The 20,829-nt window shown below is 41.9% G+C and overlaps 1 protein-coding gene across 8 annotated transcripts in view; it reads left to right on the top strand.

Annotated features, from left to right (window-relative positions):
- neb (nebulin) overlaps positions 1-20,620 on the top strand; it is a 75,051-nt gene extending 54,431 nt beyond the window's left edge. For 3 of the 8 annotated variants that reach the window (XM_083776902.1, XM_083776900.1, XM_083776901.1), the window contains 22 exons: positions 79-183; positions 579-689; positions 1,159-1,269; positions 1,504-1,605; positions 1,821-1,919; positions 2,671-2,760; positions 3,972-4,085; positions 4,464-4,571; positions 6,482-6,586; positions 7,322-7,432; positions 8,716-8,826; positions 9,289-9,402; positions 9,601-9,705; positions 10,032-10,136; positions 13,800-13,892; positions 14,776-14,868; positions 15,373-15,480; positions 15,909-16,095; positions 16,495-16,587; positions 16,738-16,878; positions 17,292-17,395; positions 19,651-20,620. In XM_083776902.1, the coding sequence (XP_083633028.1) occupies positions 79-183; positions 579-689; positions 1,159-1,269; positions 1,504-1,605; positions 1,821-1,919; positions 2,671-2,760; positions 3,972-4,085; positions 4,464-4,571; positions 6,482-6,586; positions 7,322-7,432; positions 8,716-8,826; positions 9,289-9,402; positions 9,601-9,705; positions 10,032-10,136; positions 13,800-13,892; positions 14,776-14,868; positions 15,373-15,480; positions 15,909-16,095; positions 16,495-16,587; positions 16,738-16,878; positions 17,292-17,395; positions 19,651-19,824 (2,484 nt within the window). In that variant the 3' untranslated portion in view covers positions 19,825-20,620. The remainder of the gene's footprint in view (positions 1-78; positions 184-578; positions 690-1,158; positions 1,270-1,503; positions 1,606-1,820; positions 1,920-2,670; positions 2,761-3,971; positions 4,086-4,463; positions 4,572-6,481; positions 6,587-7,321; positions 7,433-8,715; positions 8,827-9,288; positions 9,403-9,600; positions 9,706-10,031; positions 10,137-13,799; positions 13,893-14,775; positions 14,869-15,372; positions 15,481-15,908; positions 16,096-16,494; positions 16,588-16,737; positions 16,879-17,291; positions 17,396-19,650) is intronic. The other 5 variants (XM_083776904.1, XM_083776903.1, XM_083776906.1 and 2 more) reach the window with 5 other exon arrangements.
- The last annotated feature ends 209 nt before the right edge of the window (positions 20,621-20,829 follow it).

Raw genomic sequence — 20,829 nt, 5'->3', positions numbered from 1 at the left:
AAGCTCTATAATTTGCACTATAATTTTTTTTAAATGCACATACTCAAGTCTGCATTTTGTATTTCTTAACACCTCCAGGTCAAGTACAGACAGAAGTATGAGCAGGCCAAGGGTCACTACATCCCCGTCACGGACACCCCCCAGATCCTCCATGCCAAGTCAGTCCGTTCACTCATATCTGAGGTGAGAACCGCGTACAGTTTCTGCACATTGCACAATTTTTATAACCACTTTTACAAACAGTGATTCTCAACCTTTTTCATTTCAAGCAGCACCAGTTTGGTATTAGGCCACAGAACTTAGATTTTAGTTGTTGTTTTTTTTTATTTTATCTCTAGGACCCAAATCTACACTGTACAATCCTCAGTGTTTATTATATAAACTGTGAAAGTGTACAAATTGAACCAAATGGATCCATTGGCTCCATTTGTACACTCTCAGAATTGGCTCTGTTATCAGTGTTCTCTTTTTTCCCTCTAGACTAGACCAAATCTCTTCACCAAAAACAGCCAATGTTAATAATGGATGATATTTCAAGGTATAAGCCCCTGTTTCAATGTCTATTTTCCCTACCACAGACTAAATACAAGGAGGCCAGTAAGAAGGACTTGCAGGCCGGCTTATTCACCACCATGGCGCAAAACCGCGACACCATCCACAGCAAAGAAGTCAATAAGCTTATCAGCGGGGTAAGGTCACCCTTCCTTTGAAAATGAACCACTTCCAACCTGATAAATTCTTCTTCTTTCATTCATTGCAATATTAAAAAGATGTCCAAGAATGTATTTCTTTTATTTGAAATCCTAGATTAAACAAACCCTTACGCCCATATTAGGACCACAACCACGTCACTCTGACTCAGACATAACCATAAAAAACAACACAGACAGACACAGACAGGTACAACAGGTACTCACAAGCTCCTGACACTGACTCAGGCACATTGGTCAGATCGGTGTGACTATTGGGTGTGAGGACCCAAACCTCTAGTTTTCAAAGCAGACATACAAGCTCACAATTTGCCTAACAATGCAATGCGTTGTGAGCTTGTAGATCGTCTATTTCCACTAAAAACCATACAACAACATATACAAAATCTTTGTCAATCCTGTACTATTTTATTTTATTTGGTAACTTCCCTTTCCTCCCCTGCAACAGAAACTGTACAAACAGAAGTTCGAGAAGGAGAAGGGCCAGTCCAAGTACAACACGATGATTGTTCCCCCAGATGTTAAGCACGCCATGGATGTCGCTAAGAGTCAGAGCAGTGTAAGACATTTTAACAGGCTCTGAATTAACATAACTTTTCTTGCCATTGATTTAACATGTGCTATAATTATTAAATACATTCCGCACTGGGATGTGTGCATAGGATATTCATTAGAACATTGCCACAAAATGTTAATGTGGTGGCTTGTACTGTAGATAGTGTAGTCCAAGTCTACCTCGTGTGGTTAATTCTTCTGTATGACTCTGTCTTGTTCCTTCTTCCCAACCCTGTAGTTCGCCTACAAGAAGGACGCCAAGGCCAGCCTGTGCTACACTTCAGTAGCCGACCGCCCTGATATCAAGAAGGCCACCCAGGCCTCCAAGCTCGCCAGTGAAGTAAATACAACCAATACTTGTAGTCTGAAATCACATCAGATAGGAGAATGACTTATTTATCAATATATAATAGTTTTACAATATTAATATTGAGGTGTTCCGAATTTGTTCTTATATATTTTTTTATACACGTTTGGGTGTACAGTGACTGACTTTGTCATTAAATCACATACATTGTACACGGCCCATCAAAGTCTGTTTCCTGTCTCTGTTAGGTTGGCTACCGTGACAAGGCGGTAGCGGCAAGTCGTGGCTCTCTGGTCAACCGTCCAGACATTGTAAAGGCCACAGAGGTGTCCAAGTTGACCAGCCAGGTATGGTCAGCCACGTCTGCCCCTGAACTCAACCTGCTACTTTCAAACTTGTATCCTGTATTTACCTTGTATTCTTGGAGATTTTGACCTTGATTTTTTTCACAGCTGAGATTACATGCATTGAGTGAAAAGTGACTGTACTTACTTACAGCTAAGATCCGCTTCCTAGAGACCATCCTCACTTCAAGCTTTTTAGAGCTCATAATAGCACACTAGCATTGCTGTAATAACTGTGTATAGCTTCAGTATGTAGGTCTAACTAGCAGCTGTTCTGCCACCTCCACCATGGCTTTCTGACCACAGATTTCCAATGGGATATTTGCACTTTTTTACACCATTTTTTTAATTAGCTCCATAACAAACCAAGCTTATGATATTAACACGTTTTGTTGAACGAGATAATCTCAACAAATCAACACAGACTTAACTCTGTTACATCTGTGGATGTGTGGATATTGGTACTGTATATCAAACTGTAACATACTGTACCACTGTAACCACAACGTTAGATTTATACTTATAGTTGTACTATGGTGTCCCGCACTAACAATAGCAGAGCATGTAGATCAGCTATTTTCACCATTGGACACTGTCTGTAGAGCAGAATATAAATTAGGCATTTGCCGCATTTCCCTACCACCCTGCATCCCTAATGTCCATCCCCTCACCTGTCTCCCCTCCTCTGTCATTCCATTCCATACTGTCCTGCTCACTGTGTGCTCTCACCCCTCCATCTCAATGCGCTTTGTAGGCTGATGCCAAGCCATACCTCCATGGAGCGTCCTGCTACGATACCATACAGATGCGCCACCTTAAGAAAATGAGTGCCCTGACTAGTAATGTAAGGAGATCTTTAACCCTGTGGGACCAATGGGTTACTTGTGACAACATGTCTGCTCTGCCTTATCATCCTTCCCTCTGTCTCATTTGATCCCTATTCGCTGACAGATTGACTGACTTGTTGAATTCTGACAGTAACTGGGGTCCCACATGGTTTTGAAAAGGAGGAATCATTTTGCCCCTCCCAATAGCTTTTGTGAACTTGTTTATGATTTTCATTGCTCAGTATGTTTTTTCTTTCGTCTTCAGCATGTCTTCAGCTTGTTTTTGCCCCACTGGCAAGATATGCATCATTGCTAAGCATAGATTAGAAAGAGTAGTTTTGTTTTAATTAACTTTTTTGATATACTGTATATTGCCAGATTTGTCTTTTCCTTACATAGTTGAAGGGTTTCTAAAATGTCCTGACTCACTCAGTCATTGTCTCTGTCTCGGGAATGTTTTAAATGGAATAACTACAATGCCATGAAAATGGTAAACTGATGCACCTGTTTTTGTGGGTCTGTGTACAATCCAGTAGTCAACTAATACACTCTCACTTCTAACACTAGGAGGCAGAGTTGTACCTTAAAGTGGTTAAGTGGTGCCCTGGCACAATTATTGTGAAGTTCATGAAGTAAATACCACAATACATGTACTGTAGTTCCTGCTGGATGTATACATGCCTAGAGAAACAAACCAATAACATGAGTTTTTATAGACACGGCTCTTTATCTCACTGCTTCTCTACAGAAGAGAACTGTGTTTGTTGTGTGTTTTCATACATTAGAATGTTATACCGCAGGGACTGCATGTCCTGCCTTGTGGGATGTGTGACATGGACAAAACATGACTAATTCCCAGAAGACAGTCCATGAATGGACAGCAATAGTTCCACCTGTATACCAAGGGACTGAAATGATCTTGATGCACAAGCAGTCCAGGCCCAAAGCCATCACTGTTTCTGATTTGCGCAACCCTTTTTATACAGTTGGACCAATTACTGTCTTGCCCTTTAAATGTTTGTGTTTTCCAATGTAACCTAAAACCCCTCTTAGAGAGTGTGTGTGTGTGTGTGTGTGTGTGTGTGTGTGTGTGTGTGTGTGTGTGTGTGTGTGTGTGTGTGTGTGTGTGTGTGTGTGTGTGTGTGTGTGTGTGTGTGTGTGTGTGTGCCAATAAGGCTGCCAACGTTTAGTAACTAATACATAACATGTATCCTACTTCACCTCCTAGGTGAAGTACAAGGAAAAGTTTGCCAATGAGATGAAAGGAAAGAAGCCAGTGTATGACCTGAAAGACAGTAAGATTTACCAGACAATGAAGGACGCCAACAATCTGGCTAGTGAGGTAAGAGGTCACATATTAAGTCACATCCTTATTCCTTTGAGGATTATGTCTAATAACGTTACATTACCAAACTTTATTGTTCAGTGTCCAAGGTATGGATTAAAACAAAATGATCCTCTCATATATTTTTCCCCTGTCTGAGTCTGTACATTTCCAATTTCCAATTCTGCGATAAAGCTCTTTTAAGATAAAAGAAAATGGCAATTACCACATTCTCCTCTATTCTCTCTTCCATGTCGGACACGAAGGAGGAATCCACAGTTGCATGTTACTGTATCATGTAATCATCAGATCATGGGATGCCCCAGCAGAGCACCTGGCTGTGAACATGGAAGTCTTATGACCTATCCTTTTTAACATCTATGTTATTTACCTCAGGTGAAGTACAAGGGTGACTACCTGAAGAAGGTCCACAAGCCTGTGACAGACATGGCTGAATCTCTGTCCATGCAGCACAACCTGAGCACCAGCAAGTTGTCCAGCGACGTAAGACATTGTCAGACTACTTAAGCCTGGTTTATACTTGGATGGTGTCACATGCCGTGAATAGCCAATGCACAAGCTCACAACATGCTATGCTTTTTGACGCGTTGTGAACTTGTGGATAGGCTATTTTCAGTGTGCGACACAATACACAACCAAGTAAATCAGGCATAACCCTCTCATTAACTCTTCCCCCACAACCCACACACTACCAATGATGGGTGTCGGTTTCATTTGAAATGGACCTGACCTCATCGTCCTCCAGTAGTCTCCATCCATTACTCCACATCACATTATAACAATCATCTCTGAGTCTGACTCCACCTGCTGTTGACCCTCCTCACATGGACTAAAGGCTGTAGCATACATCCTGCAGAAACAAAGTTCAGTCACGTTGTATGAACACAATTACATAGTTGCAATGAAAACAGACAAGGACATGTGTCTTGCGATATAAAACAATTTTGTCCGTAAAGAAATTGTTCGGTTTGGCCAAAAAACAAATATTTCTACTTATTTTGACGTATGCTGCCAGCTTAAGTTGAGTGTCTTCCCAGCCCTCATTCATCCATAAACGGTATTCAGGAACTTCATCTGGTAGTGATTCAGCTCTCTCTCATTCTCTCATTCCCATGTCCCTCCATTACTAGTATCATCTATAACCACCTCCTCCATATTGTTTTTTCCATCCCATGGATTTATTTTTCCCTCCCATAGCTCTCATCCTAGTCTCAATCTTTCCTTTTTGATGAATTTGTTGAACATCTATTGATCATCCTTATCCTCAACAATTGTTTTGTTACCCTATCACTTTTCTTTTAATGGATGGCGGTAATGTTAAGCTCAATACAGAGGTTATTTTTTTTATTCCACCCCCCCTTTGTTGTACTGTTACTTGACTGGGAATTCCCCCTTAGTACCGCTACAAGAAGAAATTTGAGGAGAGTAAGGGTCACTACCATATGATTGCTGACACGCCAGAACACCTCCATCACAAGGATGCCTCTGACCTTCAGAGCAATGTAAGTGGCACAGTCTATGAGGACTCAGCTGTCCCAGAGTCCTCATAACATCACCTGATATGGTTTTCACTTTATCCTGGAAGCATTTCCTAAAGTGTGTCCCATTGAAAGCTATAGTTTTCCCTAACTGCTATTCCTAACAGCAAGATTTAAGAAAATTGTGTGCTTACCAAGTTCTAGACTATGTTTAGAACAAATAAGGGGTCAGAATGACTTTCAGATTACAGCCAGCACACCTACATTTTCCCAGACACTTTCACAAACAATAGAGTAGTTGAATTACATAAACACTTTAGTGTTAGGCCTGAGGCCGATTCTAAAAACGCCTCTAAATCCTGACCTAAGGTTTCTGAAAAACTTCAAATATTTATATAGTAGAATCAAAATGTTTACATTTTTGAATACTGTACATACTGTACAGAACCCAAATATGGGTTCCCGATCTGAGTGGGTAAAACACCAAAATGGGTTCCCGCCCAGAATGGGTTAAGTAGGCCTTGGCTGACCCTGTAAAACTGGAGGGCGTTGTTTGCCGTGTCCAAGTGCAATTTGTGTAAGTTTATTAAAATAGCAAAGTTTTGTTGTGCCTGTCGATGAACTGAAACAAGCAATTTGTATAATTTAGTGTATGTTGTTTAAATGCACAATGCACATACAGAGGTCTGTAGAGGGTACTCCTATACTCAACAAGGAACCCCATTGGTCCCATTTAATCTAAATTCCGGATCCAGTGCCAACTTAATCTTAACTCGCATGCTATAGTACACAACACAACACAACACAACACAACACCTTGTGTTTCATGTACTTTTCGGTATATTTACATACAGTCTAGAATGTGTGTTGTGGACTCTGTTTGACTGGTGTGTGTGTGTGTGTGGGCTCTTACAGGTGAAGTACAAGGAGAAGTATGAGAAGGAGAAGGGCAAGGCCATGCTGGACTTTGAGACCCCAACATATGTAACCAACAAGGAAGCCCAGCACATGCAGAGTCAGGTAAAGTACCCTTCAGGCACCCAGAGCCCGGACGCAGAGACCATTCCATTAACCTCTTGTGTTACAGGACCACCACTCTCTCGAAATCTTGTAGGACCACTGTGAAATCCTGCAGACATCTCTTCCTATGCTTTATCACTTTTTGGAATTTGGGAATGCATTAGCCTGTTGTATGTCCTGCTATTTATATTGTTGTTGGGTGTATGTCTAGTATGATGGCAGCACAACCTGTTTTTACATTGCCTTCGCAGCCAAATTCATTAAAGTGAGGTCATTATTTTACCAGCTTCAATTTCATAGAAAAGTAGAGATTTGCAGTATAAAAATTATGTGTAAGCCTTGCATTAAACTGACCCTGAGGCTGAGCCTCAATATGTACTGTCTAGTTTGTCTCTGATGATCCAGGGCAAAGAAAGGTACAGTATACATATTTGTCGTTTAACATCACGTTAAAGTATCCACATGATGATACACTTAAATTTCCATTCACATGGACATTTGTTGATGATGATGATGATGATGATAAGTATTTCAGTAAACGTACACATTCGTTCCACCTTTTGGTAAATTGTCACACAGTACACACAAAGTACATGCATGCAGAGGTTTTGAGTGAATGTTCCAAGGAGAATGGTACAGTTAAGAACCAAGGTAACCGCATTGTGAACCAGGACTGCCTGCATGTGCTTATCTGAGCCATGTCTGTCCCTTGTCTTATCTTTTTATGGTCAATAGAAAGACTATAGGAAGGACTTTGAGGAAAACATGAGGGGCAAGAACCTCTCAGGCTTGGAGGTCACCCCGGCCATGATACATGTCAGACACGCCACCCAAATAGTCAGCGAGGTAACTGACGGACCAATCCCCCGGTCGTCCCTGTCCCTTCCCGCCCTGGGTGTTAATCCTCCCACAACCCCACCCGTGCTTTATAATCATACTAAGACCACGGCACAACCACAGCCCCTCTCTTCCCTCCCTCCCTCCTTTTTTTTTTTTTATCCCACCGCTGTTTCTTTTTTTTCTTCATTCTTTCCCCCCCCCCAGCTCTACCACCCTGTTTAGTTTGGGGTTAGCTTGCATGGTTTATGCCAAAACCATAATGCCCTCTTAATAATACGCTACATTCACCCATGCCTCTCCTCTTGTAGGACCTCTCCATTGTGTGACTGGTGATATTAATGTAATTTGTTGTGTCCCTGCATTAATGCAGGGGTTTCTTTCCAAACGGTTCCATGCAATGGACCCCCAAATAGACTGTGGCCCCTCTATTGCGAAATGCCTTTAAAAATAAAGGAAGAAAACGGCAACAATAGCCCATCTACAAGTAGATTGGCTTTTTGTCACAAAAACAAAAGACAAATTTGGAACTATTTTGACAATAATGACATTGTCAAAATAGGAACAGGTTGAAACTCGCACAATTATTAGAATGTTTTAATTGTGTGTGTGTGTGTGTGTGTGTGTGTGTGTGTGTGTGTGTGTGTGTGTGTGTGTGTGTGTGTGTGTGTGTGTGTGTGTGTGTGTGTGTATATATATATATATATATATATATATATATATATATAATTTGCCCACCTGGTGACCCCCACTTTCAAAACCACTGTGTTAATGACATTTATTGTGTTTGTGTGGCTGTGTAATGTGTGTTTGACACCCTGGACGATTCCAATTCATGCTTAACCCTCCATCAAGCAATTCCCTCCATGCCAATAATATGGTGGATTTCTGTCTGTATTTGTTTGTGTATGACGGATTTTGCATAACACCCCTATGCTATCTCAAAAGACTAATTTGTAAAAAAAGGAAAAAAAGACTGCGGGCTTTCGATGAATTGTCATGCAAAAAGTGTAAATTAGACACGAGAGCGCACGTTTACTGTCCTAATGAAACAACGTCTTGAATGTGATGTGTTTTCAAGCTGTGTATGATAAAATGTTGTTAACATTGCTTTTATCGGGCTACTTGCTAAAGTCACCAATGTCTCTCTCTAAACGTCTTTTTCATGAACAATGAAAATCTGATTTGGGATTTTGGGAGTCTTGGTGACTTTGCTCAAAGCTCTGTGTGCCCTGGCCTGGCCTGCTTGTATGCCCGTCTCTCTACAGTCTCTCTGTTCTTCCATCCTGTAGAAAGAGTACAGGAAGGATCTAGAGGAGGGAGTGAAGGGTAAAGGGCTAACTTTCGTCGTGGAAACTCCGGAACATTTGAGAGCACGGAATGCCACTCAGATCCTGAGTGAGGTATGATTGTACAATTTTGTGAGTGGATGGAAGTGGCTTTGTTCCCTCCATGCCCACTCTTAAAGTATCCTAACCTAACCAAAGCTTTTAACATAATGTTGCATCGTCACACTAACATGGTAACCCCTGGCCTTGCTTGATGACATCACTAATATGCCCCATACTGTAGTTGTCCTTTTAACTGTATTATATTCTGTACCTGATCATTGTATGACTTCTACTCATTTAACACATTGAAGTTCCTAACTAATGCTGTTCTACCTTTCAGTGTTAAGTGGAGCCTCGCGTGCGATCCTCCATTGCATCACTATAATCATTCCCTCTAGTCCTTAATTCATGCTAACCTTGTTTTATTGAACATTCCCCCAGGATTTTTTGGTTTTGCAGCCCCTTTCCTTATCCTAATCCACCAGTCATGTTATTAAGGCTGTGCTAACATTGTGTACCTTGTCTCATTTGCAGAGAGAGTACAAAAAGTCACTGGAGCTGGAGATCAAGGGCAGGGGAATGTTGGCTTTGGCTTGTGACACCCCAGACTTTATGAGGGCAAAGAACGCTACTGACATCCTCAGTCAGGTTCGTCTGTAGTCTTTCAAGTATTGCTCTCATATTTTGGTTGGAGCACTCCAGGTTAGGGTAGGGAGGGTGAGGTTCTTAAGGTATGACAGAGGCCATTTTGTATTTGGAAAGTCGAGGATAAAGCTGTGCCATATGTTTACACTGGGTTGGTGGAGTTTCGTGGGAATAACGAACGTCATTGTTTTTGTCCTTTAGAGAATGTACAAGCACACTGCCGAGCTGGACAGGGCCAGCTACACGTCAGTCATCGATACCCCTGACATCCTCCATGCACAGCAGATGAAGAACATTGTCAGCCAGGTATTGTAGTCTGACTGGTCTATAATTGCCTTAACCACTCCTCTTTTGGGAAAAAAAAGAGGGGTTGACAAGCTCATAATGTGTTACATCATGACACGGTGTAAGCTTGCAGATTGGCGATGTTTTCTATTCGCCGACGTCGTAAGCTGAGAAATAAAGGGCTTAATAGGTGGTAAAGAAGCTGTCTTTTCACCTCATATGCCGGGTGCAGAATGTGCATCCTATACAGTACATTTTCATTTCAAAACAACGCCAGAAGTGATGGTGATCCTAATGTTTTGTTTTATTTCATTATTCATTTCTCAATGGCTTCTTGGTCCCTACAGAAAAAATACAGGGAGGAAGCTGAGAAGTGTATGTCTCATTACGTGCCGGTCATGGACACCCCTGAGATGATGAGAGTCCGTGAGAATCAGAAGAACTTCAGCACTGTAAGTAGTTGATGAAAACAAATTGTTGATTAGTGACATAGTATAGGCAGGTTCTTACAAGAACCTTGGGATATGGACTCAAAGCTTAAGTCCAATTTCCTGGTGGCTCTATATGTGTGTCTTCATGTCAGCTCTTTAAAGTATTACCTGCAATACTTTATACTTGTGTGTGTGCTGTTCATGAAATGTCTTTTTGTTTAGTGTCCCTAGAAGAAACCATTTCAAGTTGCCTTATAGTGTGTAAAGACTTTTGGAATTCAGTGCTATATACAGTATATATGGTAGTTGTTTGTTATTAACCCTGGGCTGAAATCAACATGACACACTTTGTGTGGATCATGAACACTTTTAACTACACCTGTCCTCTTTTTCCTGTGTAGCTTCTGTACCAGACAGACCTTAAAAACATAAAGGGCAAAGTGTCTGCTGTAAATGACACTCCTGAAATGCTTTGTGTAAAAGAAAATACAAAGAATTTCAGCTCGGTACCTACTTTGCAAATTGTACCTTTTTAACCGTTTTTCTTAACCTTATTCTAATAACATGTTTTTGGCTCTTTTTTGTTTCTTTATTTTCTCCCACACACTTTTTTTTTTTTTTAGATGAATCTTAAAAATCCCTGACATGCAGCCCATTTTTGTGAGAAAGACAGTATTTTCTTGATGCAGTAGATGGCCTATATTAACCCAAATCGACAGTATTTTAAACTAAGCAACTAACTATAGCTGAGTTGTTACTGTTCTTCTTTTAGTAGTCCACAGCTTGAGTGCTGTTGAAGGTATTGTTCACTGTCAGCGTGTCGTGTGTGGATTATTGTTGAACGATGTCTATTGTTTTTATGTTTGTGTTAAATGTAATTGTATATTTGTCTGAGGTGTACTCAATTTAGCTAGACAGAGAGTCAACACTGAATTGCCACAAAATCCCTTACCCAAGGTAAGCAATGTTGAGCTTAGCTCAGGTTTAGGTATGTTGGATAAGGGAAAATTAGGCTAACCCTTTGTTGCTGCTTTCATTCTATGAAAAGATTCATTACAAAGAGGATTTGGGTGGAGGGACAGCTATACCTGAGACCGCTGACATGGAAAGAGTTAAACGCAATCAGAAGAACATTAGCACGGTACTCCAACTCCATAGAGTGACCCTGGCTTTCTTCCTCTCCTCTACCCCTCCTCCTCCTCACTTATTATTACCCTATCCCCTATAGTATCCAATGTTGAACTTAAACTGCTCTTCACATGTAAAATGTATTATCAAGTAAAGGTAAATCAAACTTTGATTTCCCATCCATGAAAAGATTCAATACAAAGAGGATTTGGGAGGAGGCACAGCTATGCCTGAGACGCAAGACATGGAAAGAGTCAAACGCAACCAGAAGAATATTAGCACGGTACTCCATAGAATTGAGTGACCCCGCCCCCCACATCCCCAATCATTCTCACTCTTATCTTCCTCTCATATTTCCCTGACACCCTTATCTAGTATATCACCCAAATGTAGAACTACCGGTATACCTGATCCTCACACATGTAATCCCTGTTCAAATGACAGCCATTGTTAATTTCCACCTTCATAAATGATCCCTCGTGTTGTTATACAATACTAATTCAGGATTTGTTTTAGCTCTTGGATATAAATAATCTGACTGTACATATACAGTCGGATTACGCCACCCATGATAACTGCATCTAAGCCCCCAAGTAATGAACTAAATGAAGCATCATCCATTGTGGGCATTACCTGTTCTCATCATTATGGTGATGACTCATCTACATATTTGGTTCATATAGCGTTGGAAACTGTGACGTACGAATGGATGGTGATTTGTGGGTGTGTGTTCGTGGCACTATGTTTACCCCTCTGTCTTACTCTGTGCTTGTGAAACCCATGGGCTCAACAACGGGTAGATAAAGTACAAGGACTCGCTGGGTCAAGGCATAGCCATACCAGATCTCCCTGAGGTGAAGCGGGTCAGAGAGACCCAGAAGCACATCAGCTCGGTAGTGTAACAACAGAAAACCCAGAGTGAACCCCTGTCATTTCCTGCCATCGAGCCTCTGACCCCCATGTCACACATTCTCAATGTCACTACTGACCTCTAAGCCCCGCTTTCTACTTAGTCGCACGACAGTGTGGCGTGGGGAACATAGCCGATCTACGAACCGTCTCGTATTCCAGCGACACGCTGTATGCTTGTACATCGCCTTATGTTCGCCGCCCGGCACCGTTGTACGACATGGCATAAATCAGGCCTTAGACTTGTTGCAGGATATATCCTGTTGTGGTTTTGCTGTGATTGTCCCTGTACCATCTTAAGAACCTGTTAAATCCATAAATCAGCATAGATTTTTTTTTATTGTTTGGATTTTATTTCTTTTTCCCTTTTACTTAAAGTTTTTATATATTGTACTGTGTATATTTCCCGACTGACTGGTCTGACACATTTTACCTTTTTGTGTCCCTGGATTTTCTCCCATGTATTCCCTTCCTTACTAAAAGGGAACAAAAACCTCTATTTCAATTGAACGTTTAACACCTATTCATTTATTTATTTGCTGGTTTATTTATTTTTGCTGTTTTATCCCCCCCAAAGCTTCAGTATAAAGAGGATTTGGGACAAGGCACAGCTATATCAGGGACCCCAGAGATGGAGAGAGTTAAACGTAATCAGCTGAACATTAGCACGGTACCCTACTGAGTGAAACCGCTCTCTCCGGACACATTTTGCGTTCATTTGCCCCCCTCTCAACTTCCATATACCCTGTAAAAAAACATCATAACCCCACCCACCAATCAAGGTGTTTTTCCTTTTTTTCTTCTTCTTCTTCTCCTCTCTCTCTCTCTCTCTCTCTCTCTCTCTCTCTCTCTCTCTCTCTCTGTACAAAAATCTAGACAGTGTCTATGTCTACTGTCTATCATGGTAATAAAACAACAGTGTCTACTGTCTATCATGGTAATTAAACAAACTTAATCTCTGATCTTCATCCCATCAAAGCCATTGTGAGCTGATACTGATACTAATCAATTTTAGTGTGGTTGAATTTACCCCAATGTTCATCTAACACAGATGACACATACAATCATGTATTGTATCGTTGCAAATGGGCAGAAACCTTGTATGTCTATATTTAATATATTTTTCTTCAGAAATAAATGCCCGATTTTATACTTCATCGATTGATAATGAAGTTGCAAAAAAAAGCAGATCTACAAGCACACAATGCATTATTTATGAGATTTGTGAGATAGTAGAACTTGTGTTTAAATAATAACAACATTGGATCCATTGGAACATAGTTCAGGGTCTTTTTTCCATTTCCTGAAATGTAATTTTTGGACATACTGTAGGCTACAAGGTTTCGACCTGACATCGACGATATATTACATTTAAATAGTAATAACAAGATGTTTCCGCCCTTGTTTTTTCTGAACAGGTAAGGTCATAGCAAAAGCTTCTTCCTTGTGTGCTTTGACATTAAGTAGTCAACAGCATTTACTTTCACTCTCTAATGTTCCATGGCAATTGTGATGTACAATGATGTGCTATGTGTGAGCGTGTGTTGTCTTTCTATCTCCTCTCCATTATCTCTGACTGATATGCCGGCTCTGTTGTGTTTGTCCTCCATTCCCTATGCATGGAACCCGATATCGTCCACTGCACAGATAAAATACAAGGACTTGTTGGGTAAAGGCACAGCCATACCAGACCTCCCGGAGGTGAAGAGGGTCAGAGAGACTCAGAAGCACATCAGCTCGGTAGTGGAACTATAGAAACCAGAGCCGCGTGTGCTCATAACTGCTGAGAGTGACCCAACACCCACTTAAAAAAAAGCCCTTTTTTTGCATCATCAATCATCAGTTCATCTTCTTATCAATTCATCTTCCCATCATCTCATCCCATCCGCCCTCATCCAAGGCTCAGACAGCAGTTTCCAGAGCTCCAGCCCTTTCATACAGCGCCAGTTTCACCCTAATCAAGCCTGTTGCCCGACCTACCTCCTTAAAGCTTCCATTCATTCATCCCTTGTCTTCTTCTGTCGTCATGTACTCTCGCTTCAAATCATCCCCACCACCCTCAAGCCTTCCCTTTATGTGTCCTATGATACGCCCCAAGGGCCTACTCTATTTCTTAACCAAGAGCTTTCTTCCCATTCAGTTGCTGTAAATTCTAATTTCACAGTGTTACCCTCAGAAACACAAGCTGTTACGTGTGTGTGTGTGTGTGTGTGTGTGTGTGTGTGTGTGTGTGTGTGTGTGTGTGTGTGTGTGTGTGTGTGTGTGTGTGTGTGTGTGTGTGTGTGTGTGCGTGTGTGCGTGTGCGCGTGTGCGCGTGAGTGCGTGAGTGCGTGACTGCGTGTCTATTCCTGGTGGTTTTAAAGGTCACCAGGAATAATCACACTATAGGACCAATTTCCCAGACACTGATCAAGCTTAATGACACTTTGACTGTAACCTATTCCAGCTATGGCCGACGGTAAAAGGTAAAACTCAAGAGCCTTTACTGCAGGCATTCTATGTCTGGGAGTCTGGGCTTAATGCAGGTCTATGAAAGCAGTCCTATACGTGTTCTGTTTGAAGTGTGTGTGTGTTTCAGCGTGTTTGACTGTCCCCTCGGGGGCACTGTGCTTTTGTCCTGTAGGTGTTGTATAAGGACAATAAAGCCAAGGGAACCCCTGTCGTGTTCACTCCAGAGATGGAGCGAGTCAAACGGAACCAAGAACAAATTAGCTCGGTACCAAACGTGTTCTCAGCTCTCATCCCCCCCCCCCCCTCCCCCAGTAGTGACCCCTAAATTAACTCTTCCCTAACTCTTGTGTCCCCTGCCTATATTTAATCATATTAACTCTTCTATTGTTCCTTCTTAAATGTGTTTTAATACAGCACTGCCAGCTGTGAGGTGTTTTGTGCGCACATCATCACTGCTAACCTCCTGTGTTGTCAAGACTACTCCTTCATCTCTTTCCCCTTTCTTCCTGCTGTGGATTGGAACACTTGTTTCTCGTATGATTGTTCCACCCTCTCTTAAAAAAAGACATTCTCCCTGCTAATTCATTCGTCTGAGAACCCAATAATTTCCCAGCTCCTTCTGCAAGCAGCCCTGTATGTCATTGTAGTCACCATTGTATCTCTGTGCAATCAATGCTGATATTTACTGTGTAAGAAGGCAGAACGGTTTCAGAGCTCTCACTGTGTGCCGTTGCTGTGTCGCCCCCTGTCTGTCCTGCCCGTCTACCAGGTGCTGTATTCTGACAGCTTCCGTAAGCAGGTCCAAGGCAAGGCCGCCTTCGTCCTGGACACCCCAGAGATGAGACGTGTGAAGGAGAACCAGCGCATCATCTCTGGAGTGAGTCTGATTCTTTGTTCCTTTTGTTTTGCAGTCGAGTAGCGGTGGAAGCAATGTAGAAATGTACAAAAGTATTGACATCAAAAATATGCTTACAGTACCAAACAGGAATGTTGTCCTTAATGCAGAATGGCCCATTTCACAAATGTATACGTATTATTTTCCAAATGTAAAAGTGTTCATTATGCGGAATGGCTTTTTTCATAATATTATAAAGTATGCATTAATGTGTTAATCACTTTAAGGTTTCAACTGGACATAATGTCATAATTTATCAGTTAATGTATCAATATATTAATAATTGGAATCTTCAATGTAACTAGTAACTTTACTAAAGCAACCAAAAAAGCCCCAGCTGTCCTATATGAAGGGTGACTGACCCCAGTCCTTATTGTCATTATCTATCTACTGTGTGCCACACTCACCAGGTGAGATACCACGAGGACTTTGAGAAGAGCAAGGGCAGCTTTACTCCAACCACCACTGACCCAGTGATGGAGCGCGTGAAGAAGAACACCCAGGAGTTCAGCGACATCAACTACCGCGGCATCCAGAGGCGCGTCGTAGAGATGGAGAGGCGACGCACCGTGGAACATGACCAGGAGACCACCACTGGTATGGTCAGGGACACACGCACAGTACACACACGCACACACACACACACACACACACACACACAGTATACGCACGCACGCACACACACATGCACACTCACACACACGCACGCACGCACATGTACACGTACACGTACACGCACACATAAATATGCAGGCCTACTTAAAATGCTCTATAACAATACGGTAATTGCAGGTCACTCAGGATCAATAGTGGTATTATAATCTTCCTACAGTAGCTGTATACTTGTAACGGTCTAATCACTGTTATTTCATTATAGTGTATTACAAGTATGAGAATTATAATACAAAACAATTGTCTTACAAAAAACGCACGAACACAGAACAGTGAGAACACACAGAAATACACAGATTTATATCACTCTCGCTGTGTCCTCAGATCTGCGCGTGTGGCGTACCAACCCAGGCTCTGTGTTTGACTACGACCCTGCAGAGGACAACATCCAGTCCAGGAGTCTGCACATGATGTCAGGTGTGTTACACCGACAGCTTTTACTCCACATGCATTGGTTCTCAAAGTTTCTCCAGTTATATTGTATTAATTCATACTCTGTATACCTGACTGTTCTTTCTCCAGTTATATATTGTATTGACATAGTATCTAAACCTGTTCTTTCTCCAGTTCAAGCCCAGCGTCGCAGCAAGGAGCACTCCCGCTCCACCAGCGCCATGAGTGGCCTGGGTGATGAGAAGTCTGAGGTCTCTCAGGATGTGGACCACCACATGTCCCTCTATAGCAATGGCTTTGGTGCCTCCAGTATTGGTAAGATGACATCACATCATACTGTAGATACAACGCCCATCGCGTTATAAGATAATGAGAAGAAGGGAGAGAAAGCACTGTAAAGCAAAACGTCCACAACACTCCAGGCTAACCCATAAAAACCGGGAAAGCATCTGTGTATTTATTTACTTATATGCGTTGGCTATTCCAAAATAGTAGATATACATTATACAAGCTCACATCACATCACTTTGTGCGGTGCTGCAAGCTTGTACATCTCAAGATTTTTTCAAAAATAGCAAAGTGTGAGAACTACTGTGAATTAATATTGCTGGCTGTTTTTTTATCAGTTTTCAGTTTGCCTATCATATAATTGATAGGAAGGAAACGTATATTCCATGTGCATGTGGGAACAGACATAACAGTGAACATGTTTGTTTTGCTGTGTACAGGCTACCAGCATGCTAAGACTGTGGAGCTGCAACAGAGGTCATCATCAGTGGCCACACAGCAAACTGCCGTCTCCTCTGTCCCATCACATCCCTCAACCACTGGTGTAAGTACCCCCACAACACACACACTAGGGCATTAACGAATTTTTCCCAGTCGACTTGTCAGACAGTAAAGTTGAAGTCGTATCGATTTATCGTTTCTGGCGGCGGGGGGGGGGGGGGGGGGGGAATTTAACAGGGGCGGGTGGAGGTGCCGCGCGCTCAAATACGGAGCATGTCAAACAAAGCACTGCGCAAGTGTGCATTCAGTGGCCTCTCCAATATGACACAGTCACAGTGCATGTATCATCTATATCAGAGGTTCCCAAACACCGGTGCCGGTCCGCGGGACACGTGGCACTGGTACGCAAGAGGGGAATTCTAAGTTTTGCGTCGTTTAAAAATGTCCAATCTTTGGTAGCAGCAGCTGTAGGCTATTTTGTGACGATCGCGTTAATGAAACCAAACGCTACACGCGGTTCCGCTACAGGATTATTATTTCATGTGAGTCATGTCAAAATGAAAAGATGATCCAGGTAAAGTAGTGGTATTGGCATGGCACACAGCGCAGCAGCGGCCCGAGAACACATTAAGAAATATAACATTATTATTCACCTCCTCCTCCTCCAACAACTCGATAACGTTCTCATTTTAGTTTGTCACTCATTTTCTGAGCCATGCAAATAAACAACAACCAGCACTGACCGGAGACGGAGAGGTTCATGTGCCCTGCGGCGCGCGTAAAGCTTAGCCAGAAACAGACAGTCATTGCGTCAGCATGAATGTAGCCTCGGGAACCCAGACGTTATATTTCCAGCACGGAGGTGAGGGGGATATCGTTTGGGGGTAACGTTTGCGTGCTTCTATCTGTTACTTCTCTGACACAGCGCAGTTCAAACAGACTTCAGCCAGTCTCAATAGTGGGACACCGCGCGCTGAGAGCCACATACACAGCTTCATTTGGTTTTTAATTAAGGGCGCGTTCTGAATGCAATGCAAATTAGGCGAGTGCACTCCGGTGCATATGCACAAACAAAAAAAAAGCTCAACTTTCGACTCGCGCTGCTGCGAGTCGACTCGTGATAATTTATCGATAAATCGATTTTTTTATGAATGCCCTAACACACACACACACACACACACACACACACACACACACGCTTAGAGTGAGTTAATGTATTTATTTTTAATGCGTGGCCCCCAGTGCCCCCCAGAACTACTTAATATTCCTCAAAACCAGACCACCACGAGACTCTGTCAATTAATTAATACCTTTGCAACCAAGTATTTCATACAGCGTTAAGTCCAAAAATCCGAACTATCACTTTAACACAAATGTATGAAATAACATACTAACATACTATTTACCTTCTATACATTACCTTCTAGTATATGCAGAAGCTTAGTGGCTACTAAATGGTAAAGTGAGATGCATAATACATTCAGGCAAATGTATAGTATTCAACAGTGGACACTAGTACGCTGTTATCCCAGAATGCAATGGCAATGGCAGAGAAACAACGGTCATCAGAAATAATGTATGCGTTGCCCATGTCGTTGCTCTTAGATATAGAGCTAGATTTTGACAGCTTGGAGAGGACAGGTTAGCTGAAATTTGCACCAGATCTCCGTAGTATGTCCGAAGTGAAAGCATACTGCTTAGGCCTTTTGGAGATACTAAACAGTAGACTTAACATAACATAGCATGTGTAGTGTGTACATAAGTGTGTGGGTTTTGTACGCAACATAGGATGCTTGGACTAGATTATCCATTCAGATAATCTATTCGTCATAGAAAAGGAATCTTCAGTTAACACAATAACAAGCTGAGCAGACTGTCACAACGCACCCAGAGCAGGTGTCATCACCAAGGGAACCAGGCCTTTGTGAGAGTGTCTTTAGTTGCTGCACACAGCGCCATGTTGCCCTGTGTGTAGTGAGCAGCATTGGATATTCTATGGTGTGAACATGGGAAATGGGGAAACCAGAGGCAAGAGAAAGAGCCAGTTTGTGCTCTGTAGGCGTCTGGCCTGCTGACAGATGCACTTTTTACAAGTGTACTTTTTTGTTTATTTATTCTGGGATGTTTATGACATTCCTTTAAGGAAGATCAGCGTGCATGTGTGAAAGTAGAGAAAGCATAATGCTGTGGTGTTGACTTCCTGAATCAGCCTGGACTCTGGTCTCTCTCTCCCCATTACATTTTTCCCCAACCCCAGACATTCAGAAGCATAGTAGTAGTAGTCCAGATCTCATATAGTTAAACGATTTTCTATTGTGATCATGTGACAGACTTATTACACTGTCCTCTCCTCTACAGAAAACCGTACGTGCCATGTATGACTACACAGCAGCCGACAATGACGAGGTGGCCTTCAAGGACGGTGATGTCATTGTTAACGTGCAGTCCATCGACGAGGGATGGATGTACGGTACCGTGCAGCGCACCGGCAAGACCGGGATGCTGCCAGCCAACTATGTTGAGGCAGTCTAAAGATAAAGCCCACACCCCCCACTCATCCTGTCTCAGGAGTGGGTGAGACACATCCATGGCGCAAGCTGATAGGTCTGCCACCACCTGCGGCTTGTCTTGTTTTGTGCAATGTCTAGATTTTAGGTTCTAACCAGCTCTTAACTGTTTTGTTGTTGTACTGTGACTAGTGTGTTAGTCTGTTGTCAAATACATATGTTATCAAATATGGCTGTGTTCCCCCCTGTTGCCTGTGGAATCGTGGATGTGACAAACCATATGATACATATAAATACTTCTGAATACATACCATACCTATATGATATGATAGACTACTGTAGGACGTTCAAGCTATTCCAAGACTCTATCTTGTGATGATGACATAATTTAGTTAACAGACGATTATTTTGTAAATTGCAAAACCACATTATTTAATATATATAGAACCTTTTTTTTTTTTTTGGACAAAGCCTTATCAACGGAGAAATGTTCTCACAAGAATATAGGGGCTCATGCTGTTTGAACTATGCTAATAGAAATGTTGAACCTTATGGAGATAAACTCTAGTCACGTACGACAGGAGTAGTGAAGAGAAAAAGAAGAAAAAAAAGTTAAGAACCTGAAGGAGGCATTAACCCTGTATCTCCTCCATGATCAAACCAGTCCTAAAGAGTTGAATGAGTCAAGCCCCAGTCTACCCTCTTTTACTGAAGGTTGGCCATTAGTAGAGTGTGTGTTTTGTTTCTTCTGATTATCTAGGTCTGACATTAAGGGATGTTGTGTACCTTTAATCTGTAGTTAATAAAGCACACCAAGCTTCTGCAAGACTCTGCTATCTTATTTTCATCCTACCACTTATTTTGCACTCTGGCTGTTTATGAATATCATGACAAAAACAACATGTTGCCAAAAACATGAAATATGACATACTATACTACCGTATATGTTGTTTTTCACGATAACATCTTTATTTTTTACGTTGAAAACCACGATAAAAAAAAGAAAATGCTTTTGGATGGCATACTATAG

The sequence above is a fragment of the Protomyctophum parallelum genome, assembly GCF_964188405.1.
Source record: "Protomyctophum parallelum genome assembly, chromosome: 11".
In the NCBI taxonomy this organism is placed as follows: Eukaryota; Metazoa; Chordata; class Actinopteri; order Myctophiformes; family Myctophidae; genus Protomyctophum; species Protomyctophum parallelum.
This window is presented reverse-complemented; position numbering and strand designations above follow the sequence as displayed.